We start from the raw sequence: 9,839 nt of genomic DNA, 5'->3' as shown, positions 1-9,839 counted from the left end.
GGCCTGCTGGTGTGAGGCCACAATCCTCTTATTGTGACCTCACTGCTGGTTGCCATGGAGATGGCTGATGTCACAGGCAGAGGATTTTGACATCACTGGGCGGGAGAAGGAGGCTGGACTCCCACAAAGGGCCTGGTGCTATAAAGGGGGAGGAGAAATCCAGCCCCCTCCAGACTCTCAGCAGCCCCTGGTTAGAAGGTTATGACTTAAGAGGCAAGAGAAACAAACAAAGCGCTTCCTTTGCTGATCCCACTAGCTTCACTGGCTCCGTTGAATCCATTTGTTTAAAATGACCATTTGCAAAATGTTTCATGCAGCCAGGAGAGCACTGGAGGCTGGTGCTTATTTGCTTTCAGAGACTCAGGGACTTTAAGGCCAGCAGGGACCATCATGATCATCTAGTCTGACCTGCAGGCCACAGAACCTCGCCCACCCACTGCTGTAAGCCACCCCTCACCTCTGGCTGGCTTTCAAATAAACATTGTGCACAAGAACCAAACAACACTGACCCAAGAAGCCAGCATCAGCTGACTGAGTCACTCCACAAAACTACATGCTTTTCTGCCTGTAGCAGTGTCAGGGAAAGCTGTGGGTTAGCAGGGACTCCAGCTACAGCTTGTGGGATTTCTGCCTGGGACAGAGCTAGGAGACACACAACAATGGGAGGAGAATTGTGGGTGTTGGTGCACCAGATGGCAGGGGAGAGGGTTACTAGCGGACCCAGCCCCCAAACCAAGATACTCTTTAATCTACATGAAAAATCCTAGAAGTAATGTCAAATCCAATATACACTGACACTGCAATACTGCTGCTCTCTCCCTGCGGTGCCTAGGGGTAGCAGGGTCTGTCAGACCACCCACTGGGGCAGCAAACACCCACGTTAGTTACTCTATGTTGAGATAGACGGTAGCAGCTACTTTCACTCTACATTTCTGTCAGCAGCCCCTTAGCGTCATTTAAATGCAGGTGTATGTGTGTGTGCACATGTGTGTATGAGCGTGTGTTTATGTGTAACAAGCAAACACTTGCAGCGATTTTCCAAAGGGCCAGTTGAAGGAAAGGACTTTCTGAAAACCCAGAGTAAAGGAAACTCAACCCAGTTCTTCTGACAGGGACATCATCACAAAGATCTGCCCGACGTGATCAACTGGCAGATTCCAGCCAGTGGCAGGAATATTCAGCAAATCTAAAATATTGCAAAACACAACAATCAGTCTCTTATCTGTCCCCGGCACACACACCCCTTCTGTCCATCCCCAGGCCCTTTTCTAGCTATCCGGCTTTTGCAAGACATCTGTTACAATGTTAGCAGGCACCAGACATGTTTGGAAGGTGCAGTGACCGGTTCCCACGTGCACTGGGGCAGTTTAGAACCAACTCCACAAGCGCCAAGCAGCAACGAGAGTGGAAAACACTAGAGAGAACAAACCCCCAGCGGGACACAGTTATTTCCTGTGAAGATGCTACATTCTCCCCCTATCCGCCACTTCCCACTGGAAGAGGCTGGAGCTCTCCCCAAAACCCCCAGCAGGTGGGGAGGGCAGAGTTCTCTCTGCCTAGGCCGCTGAGGGTTGTTCACGGAGTTCCTTTCCAGGGCAGTGCCGGAGTCAGCAATACAGCGGGGCAGTTAGGGGATCCTGAGACCACCTCGCGTGGATTTATGCCCGGGGGTTGCTATGGTAATACAAACTGCAGGGTACATGCCCTGCACGGGTAAAGCAGTTTGACCCCGGGGTAAGTTGCAGCAGCATGAGTCCCTTTTTGCCTTGGTGCCGGGTGTTGACACTGGTGGTGGCAGCGAGGCAGCAACCCCTGAGCTACCTCCCAAATAGACAGTCCCTGAGTTACATGAATTTCGGCTGGATTGGGCCCTTGGGACCAAACTGGTGCTCAAATACCAGGATCCACTTGCAGCAAAAGCGGCAGCCAAGCCTGTGGCGCCTCGTGACCCGGGCTGGCCTCCTTTGACAGGACCCCTGGGTTCTGCGTGCTCGGCTGGTCTCCGAGCTGTATTATTCCTCCCGAATCCTGCCCGGGCTCAGAAGGAGTTAAATCCCTCAGCCTCTGGCGCTGGGTTTCCTACAGCTGCTGGGTCAAAAATGTCTCTGGGAGCAGCCAGTGGGGGCCGGGATGCACACACAGGAAATAGCAGGGCTTGCCAGCTTTCCTCCCACTCTCCCAGGCGGCTCAGGAGACGCGGCTCCCAGCAGGTCTGAGCCAGCCTGGGCCACTGGGCCTTTCGCCCGCCTCGCTCGCGCAGCAGACTCCCCTGGGCTGCAGGGACAGGACAGGCTGGGGCTGGGCAGAGCAGCTGGGCACTGACTGGGGGCTGGGGTCTCGGCTCTTGCTCGGGGCTGTGGGGCGGGGAGTGGGACTCGGGGGCGTTGGGGAATAGGCTGTGCACAGGCTGCTGGTTCTTCTCCTTGTCTCCAGCCGCCAGCTTGCATGACAATCAGCTAAAGGCACTTCAACCCGCCTGCTACCTTGCTAGTGCCATGCCCCCCTTCTGGCTGCCACGTCTGCACTGCACACAAGGGGTTAAAGCGGCGAAAGCACGGTGGAGCCTGGCTTGAACTTGGGTTGGCAGCGTGAGTTAGAGCTGTTACCCCGAGCTAGAGGCTAGTGGCCGTGTCCTCGCTGCTCCTTTAACCCGAGTGAAGGACACACCTTTAGTTCCACGGCAGCCCACGCTGAGCCATGGGGAAGGGGACCTGGTGTCCACAAGAGGCTCTGTCTCCTGCCCCCGGCCCCATCTGAGCGTTTGGAGCCCGTCCTGGGGCGATAGCGCCTCCTTGCTGCTCTGTGCAGTTCAGCACCTGCAGGCCGGGCCCCACAACACTGACGGAGGCTGTTCCGTGTGAAGCCCCCCGCTCTGGCTGCCTATCCCCCTTGGGCAACACCCCCCGAGCTGCCTGTTCCCGGTGCCCGCTCCCCACTCCTCTTGCTGCTAGCCAGGTGCCCCCCTGCAGCTAGGAAACGGCACAGAGAAGCCAGCCCAGGGAAGGGCTGGGCTGGGAGAACCAAGGCCCTGGCTGCTCTGTGAACAGCAGCCCAGGAATAATCAGCCGGATCTGCTGACTCAGCTGTAATTGGTTTCCTGCCAAGAACTAGGTGAAGGGTCTGGGCCCAGCAGAGCTACAGTAATCCTGGCAGCCCGAGGGAGCCGAGCGTGTGTGGGGGGGAGGAGGATGCTTTCCGGGACTGGGCTCCAGCGCCCCCCGAGGCTCGGTAAAAGGGCGGGTGCTGCCGGAGCTGCTCGCTGAGCCGCAGCAGGAGCCTCGTGCGAGGGGCCACAGCCCAGTTCCTGCTGGTGCTCAGTGCCTGTGTCCCTCTGGACCCTTTGCCCTCCAGCTGGCAGCTGCCATCCTGCTACTGTGCCAGGGCCCGGCAGCCTCTGGTGCTGCCCCCTCGGTGCAAGGCCCAGCAGCACAGCTTCCTGGAGAACGGTTTGTGCCAGGCAGGGGAACGGTGACGTGGCCGGCAGTTGTTTTCTCTCTTTAGTCCAGCACCTTCCCCCCTGGACCAGGCCTGGCTGGGGGACTGGCGGCTGCCCCATGCACCAGCTCAAAGTTAGAAGGAAAAGCAATCGCAGTGCAGGGATCGGCTTGTCGGCCCCGCAGCCCCGAGCCGGTCCCTGCGCTGCTGCCGGGCTCTGGAATTGTGTCGGCTCCAGATGGCACCGACACTGCTCCAGCCCCGCTTGGCAGCATCATGCCGTGCAGAGGGGAAATGCCCCCTTGGGAAGCTGGGACCCTTCCAAGTGCCCCCCAGGCAAGCGGGGCACAGCGTAGTGCGGCCTGTGTGTGCCAGCCGGGTGGCGAGCGAACAGGTGTCTCTGCGGGCAACTGGGAAGTTCTGCCTGCAGGACTGAGGGATCCAGGAAGTGAAACTAGCAAAAAGTCCCTCTCAGCCTCCATATGGGAGGGGGGTTTCCATGGTGACAGTGATGGCAGTGGGGGGATTCCCCCCAGGGAAACACATGACCAGGGTCCTGCTGGGAAGTTCCCATCCTGCTGGTTGGAGGAGGTGGTGACCAGAAAGTTTAGGCTGCAGGGCTGGGAACCCGCCACCAGCATCACAAAGGAGGGGGTGGTTGAGGCCATGGTGACTTTGTGGGGTGGGTGTGGGGCTGAGACCCTGCTGGGTCCATCTGCCCCAAACGCTCTGGGAATGGAGACCGCAGCTGGTCTATCCCTCCCATGAGGCTGTGGCATTCCCGCCGCCCCCCCCCCAGCCCTGAGGGGTGTTTGCCAATATCCCAGGTGCTGCCCACAAGCCAACGGAGCAGCGCGGTGCTGTGTCAAGTGTCTGTGTGTGACCTGGGTCCCCCTCTGCCCGTGGCAGCTGCCCTGCCGGGCAGGAGAGATGCTGCCCCTACCCTGGTGAAACCGGGACTCCTCACAGATTTGGACAATGGCAGAAATCCGCCCCAGGAGCCAATTCCCAGCACAGGAAACAGCCATGAGCTCACTTCCGCTGCTCCAGGGGTGGCACTGTCAGCGTGGTGCCACTCCCGTTGGGTGGTCCCGTGCCCAGCCCCAGTGCCAGGGAGAGGGTACAGCAGGTATGGGTGCCCACGGTGCATCTCACAGGAGCATGGTGTGACGTCTGACCATCTGCCACCGAAAGGGGGCGCTGGGGCTCCGCTAGCCCCATGTCACCATTATTGCAAGGCGTTTGCAGATAACCGAACAGCCGGGCTAGTGCGCTCCCCAAGGGGCGGGAGGGCGTGAAACTGGTCACCTCCGGTGTGGGAGTCCCCCCCATGCTGCCATCCAGGGAGAGACCCTGGGCTCCCAACCTGGCTGCCTCAGAGCCTAGGACTGCAGGGAGACTGGGCTGGTTGGGCCCTTCTCCCCAGGGACCCGGGGTGGGGGTGGGCCTTGCACCAAGATTAGACGCTCTGCCAGCCTGGCGGGTTGTCAGGGCGAGTCCCGACGTGCAGGGACTACAGCTGAGCTGTGACTCCCAGACACAGTGTCCAGTGCGGGCCATCAGCCAGGGCTGCTCCTCTCTCCACCCCCGGTGTGGGTAGCCAGGGATCAAGGGCAGACGAGAACACCCTCCCCCTGCCCCCCATGTTACTGACTCACCTGTCTGGGCCCCTAACCACAGGGCGCGGGAAGGGACTGGGCTGAAGAGTTTGGTTCTGCTGCCCCCTGCAGGGCGCCCCTGGCCAGAGGTTCAGAGACATTCACCCCAGTGGCAAGCCCCACGTGGGCCTGGCCATGCCCCCCAGGGTCCTCCTGACCCCCAGCCCGCTGCTCTCCTGCCAGCGCCACCCTCACTTTCGACCGAGCGTTGGCCCCGCCAGCCCCGGGGCAGGGGAGCACCTGACAAGCTCGTTGAGTGTCTGCCGCCACCCGGGGCCACGAGGGGTCAGCGCAATCAAAGGGGGCGAAGTGACACAGCACAGGTGCCCCAACTCTGCCCCCTGCCCCCAGGACCTGGGGCAGAGAAAAGGGAGGCTCCCAGTAGGTTAGCCAGGTCCTGGAAGGGAACAATGAGACCACCGCAAACCCCTCTGAGAGCCGCTAAGCAGCCCCCCTGCCCAGCCAGCTGCCCCATCCCACCAGCTGGCCGGCCACGCCCCCCCAGCCAGCCAGCCGCCACTCCCCTTTTGCAGCCGCAGCTCCAGCACCATGCTTTCCAGCGAGACCATTGGCAGTTACCCCCAGCCCCTGCCCACAGGGGGCTGGGAAGCTCTGGGAACATGCCGCCCCATCCTTCATTGTTGCTGACACAGCCATAGGCCGTTAACAGACCGGGGGGGAAGGGTTCAGAGCATCTGGCCAGATGCCTGTCCTAGCCCTAGAGGCCCCAGGGCCTTGCTGTCCAGAGCTCCCTGACTCTTGGTCCTTGGCTCTGACCATGAGACTGCATGTAACGGGGTCACCACCTCCAAACACCCCCTCATGGCACAGCCATGCAGCATCCCTGCCTCAGTTTCCCCTCAGGGACTTGGCTGTCTGGTCTGCTGGGGTGTACAGGTACAAACACAAGACAGTCTTCTGGCCAGCTGCAGGCTGCACCCAGCACCTCCAGTCTGCGGAACTGCTCTGCCAGTCACACTTCACCCCACACCCTTCCGCCCAGCTGGGCTTCACAGGCTCCTTTTCCTTTCTCCCTCTGCCCGGCCTGGCCCCAGTGGGTCACTCCCTGCTCCTTCCCTAGCAGCTGCTCCCAGCCCCCCGGCTGGAGTCACGTCTGTTGCACGCCCCAGACCCCTGCTGAAGCTCCTAGTATCTCTCAGGCCCAGGGCCTTCCCTTCTCTGTCCCAGAGGAGAGGAGAGGCCAGGACAGGGCAGGGCATCTGGGAGCCAGCTGGGTCCCAGGGAGACTGAGAACCGGCTCCCTTTAAAGGGCCAGTCACCCCAACACTGCAGCTGGGTGGCTGGAGCAGGGGAGGTAACGAACGAATAACAATCGCACACAGGTGCCCAGGGCAGGTTTTACTGATTTGCAGGGGAAGAAGACGAGGAAGCCAGATTATTTTTCCACTTCCCTAGATAGTGCCGGGTGTTACACAGACACCCCCCTGCCCGTGCCGGGCGTTACACAGACCCTCCAGTGTGCTGGGCATTACACAACCCCTCCCCCCGTGCCGGGCGTTACACAGACCCTCCAGTGTGCCAGGCGTTACACTACCCCCCGCCCCCGTGCTGGGCATTACACAGACCCTCCAGTGTGCTGGGCGTTACACAACCCCCCCCCATGCCAGGCGTTACACGGACCCTCCAGTGTGCTGGGCGTTACACAGACCCCTCCCCCAGTGTGCTGGGCATTACACAAATACCCCCCCGAGTGCCAGATATTACACGGATCCCCCCCAATGTGCTGGATGTTACACAGACACCCACCCCACCCCCCCAGTGTGGTGGGCGTTAGACAGTTCCCTCCTCCCATGTGCTGGGCATTATACAGACCGGCCAGTGAACACTGCCCCTGGAGTGGCCAGAGGAGGGTGCCCTAACATGACACTGCCTCCTCCCATGAGCCTGCCCCAGCAGCCCCCTGCCAGCCGGGGAGGGGAGCCCTGGCCTCCTGGCTGGCAGGGAGAGGGCTGAGCCCGGTCAGCACCGCCTCCTACTCCATGTCCAGGCATGTGGAGAGTGATGCCCGGCACCTGGGGCTGGGGCGCTGCCCATCCTGTGCCCGGCCCACGCAGCCAGCATCGCTGGCCAGGAGCCGCAGCTCCTTCCGGAAGCGCACGCCCACGAAGGCGTAGAGCACGGGGTTGAGGCAGCAGCGGGCGAAGGCCAGGCCGCTGGTCACCACCAGAGCCAGGTCCTTGCGGCGGCTCTGGGCGCAGCTCATCTCCCGGCTGCCCAGGATGTCGGCCGTGTCCAGCAGCACCACCAGGCTGTAGGGCAGCTGGAGCGCCACGAAGACAAGCACCAGGGCCAGGATGACGCGTAGGGCCTTGTGCCGCTGGAAGCTGCGGGCAGCCAGCAGGGTGCGGGCCACGGCCGCGTAGCAGGAGGCCATGACCAGGAAGGGCAGCACAAAGCCCAGGATGACCTGGGCCAGGTTGGTGGCTCCCTTGGCTGCCTTGGAAACGCCGGCAGGGAAGAACACCCTGCAGAGCTGGCGTTCCTGGTGACCCTCGGCCCGGCTGTACACGAACTGGGGCAGTGCCAGCAGGGTGGAGACCAGCCAGGCCAGCCCGGCGGCGAGCCAGCCGTAGCAGCGGGCCCGGGGGCGCAGGCGGCAGGCAGCGGGCGCCCGGACGATGGCCATGTAGCGGTCCACGCTGATGCAGGTCAGGAAGAGGAAGCCGCTGTAGAAGTTGAGGGCATAGAAGCCCTGCAGGGTCCGGCAGGCGTCGGTGCCCAGCAGCCAGCCCTGCAGCGCGCCCGCCACGGCAAAGGGCAGCGTCAGCAGCAGCAGCAGGTCGGCCACGGCCAGGTGCAGAAGGCAGACGTCGGTCACGGAGTGGGCCTGGCGGTAGCGGGCGTGGGTGAGCAGCACCAGCCCGTTCCCCGCCACGCCCAGCGCTGACAGCAGCAGGTAGACAGCCGGCTGGTAAGTGCGGGCAAAGCTCTGCACAGACCCCTTCTCACACAGCTCGGGCAGGGGGCTGACCCCCTCCGGGTACTGCCCATCCTCGTAGTAGTAGTCGGTGGTGACCGGGGGCTCGGTCGCCCAGGGGCTGAAAGTCTGTGAGGGCGGAACATCATCGTTCTCATTAGCAAGGAGCTTCGCTGCACAACACGGCACTGCACAACGACACAACACGGCACCGCACAGCTACAGCACACAGCAACACAACCACAGCACAGCTACACAGCACTACACAACAACACAGCACGGCACTGCACAGCTACAGCACACAGCAACACAACACAGCACCACACAGCAACACAACCACAGCACAGCTACACAGCACTACACAACAGCACGGCACTGCACAGCTACAGCACACAGCAACACACAGCTACAGCACACTGCAACACAACACAGCACCACGCAGCAACACAACCACAGCACAGCTACACAGCACAACAACACAGCACGGCACCGCACAGCTACAGCACACAGCAGCACAACACAGCACAGCTACACAGCACCGCACAACAACACAGCACAGCAGTGCAGTTACACCACACAGCAACACAACATAGCTACACAGCAACACAACACCGCAGCTACACAACACAGCATTGCAACAACATATTAACACAACACAGCAGTGCAATACAGCACAGTACATGAACACTGCACAGCACTGCACAGCAACACAGGAACACCACACAGCTACAGAGCAACACAACACAGCACCCCACAGCACAGCTACCCAGCAACACAATCCAGCACAACACTGCAACACTGCACTGCACCACAACACCTCACAGCAACACAACACCGCATAGCACCACACAGTCCAGCACAACTCCATACAACAGGTAGCAGCATCGCACAGCATCTCACAACGCTGCAGAGCAATGGGACCAATGTTCGTTGCACAACCCCTGCTGGGTTACTCAGCCAGCCCTGCAGCCTAGCCCGGGACCCTCGCCTCCAGGGACATGCTGTGCATCAAGGGGGGCGGAGGGGGGGTCGCTCCCTGGAGCAGTTTGCTGCCAGGCTGGGCAGCTGGAAGGGTCCCGTGCCAGTCTGGTGCTGCCCCATTGCCCCGCCTCGCACAGACCCCTCTGAGGTCAGACAGAAGCTCGGTCTCTGCAGCCCACTCAGCCCTGGTCCTCTGCTGAGGCTGCCAGCGAGGGGGGCTGGCTGGTGCCCGCTGGGTTGGTGGGCTTGTGTGATGTGGGCACCTGTTCTGCTAGGAGTAGGCTGAGCCCAGGGGCCCCGACTGGCTGGGAGACGGAACGCCCAGACGACTCGGTGCCTCGGGACGGGCCCTGCCACACCAAGAGCCGCTGGATTCAGTGACTGAGTTTCTGTCTCACACCCAGCTCTGATCAGCGGGGGCGATTTCCGGGCTGTCAGTTGTGAGAGCTGCTGTGTCACTCCCTGGGCTGGGGACTCATGTGCCGAGGGCTGCCAGGTGGGGAGAGGGCCAGGCTGGCATGATGCCCTGCAGGCAGGGGGAGCGGCAGCCCTGTCTGTGGTTTCCTTTGATTCCTGGAAGCCTGGCAGCATGGGCACCTGGAGGGCACCCCCAGCGCTGGGCTGCGACTCGAGGCCCTGAACAGCTCGAGGCATTTCACTGCCGAACAACGAAAGTGTCAGTGACCAGAGTGCGAGACGGGAGCGTCATGGAGGGGACGGGTGTTCAGCACCCAGAACCGGAGCTGCCTGGAGTTCGTCACCCAGAACCAGAGCTCAGCACCCAGAACCGGAGCTCAGCACCAGAACCGGAGCTCAGCACCCAGAAC

The 9,839-nt window shown here is 61.5% G+C and overlaps 1 protein-coding gene across 1 annotated transcript in view; it reads right to left on the bottom strand.

Annotated features, from left to right (window-relative positions):
- Nucleotides 1-7,086: 7,086 nt before the first annotated feature.
- The window catches only part of CCR10 (C-C motif chemokine receptor 10), a 4,044-nt gene continuing 1,291 nt past the window's right edge, over nucleotides 7,087-9,839 (bottom strand). The window contains exons 2-3 of the mRNA XM_026654653.1: nucleotides 8,576-8,728; nucleotides 7,087-8,250 (exon numbers count right to left, since the gene is read on the bottom strand). Coding sequence (XP_026510438.1) covers nucleotides 7,087-8,250; nucleotides 8,576-8,728 — 1,317 coding nt within the window. The remainder of the gene's footprint in view (nucleotides 8,251-8,575; nucleotides 8,729-9,839) is intronic.

Source organism: Terrapene carolina, unplaced genomic scaffold, assembly GCF_002925995.2.
Source record: "Terrapene carolina triunguis isolate 2854851 unplaced genomic scaffold, T_m_triunguis-2.0 Scaffold193, whole genome shotgun sequence".
NCBI classification, from domain to species: Eukaryota; Metazoa; Chordata; order Testudines; family Emydidae; genus Terrapene; species Terrapene triunguis.
Note: the sequence above shows the minus strand (reverse complement) of the source record. Positions and strands in the feature narration are given on the sequence as shown.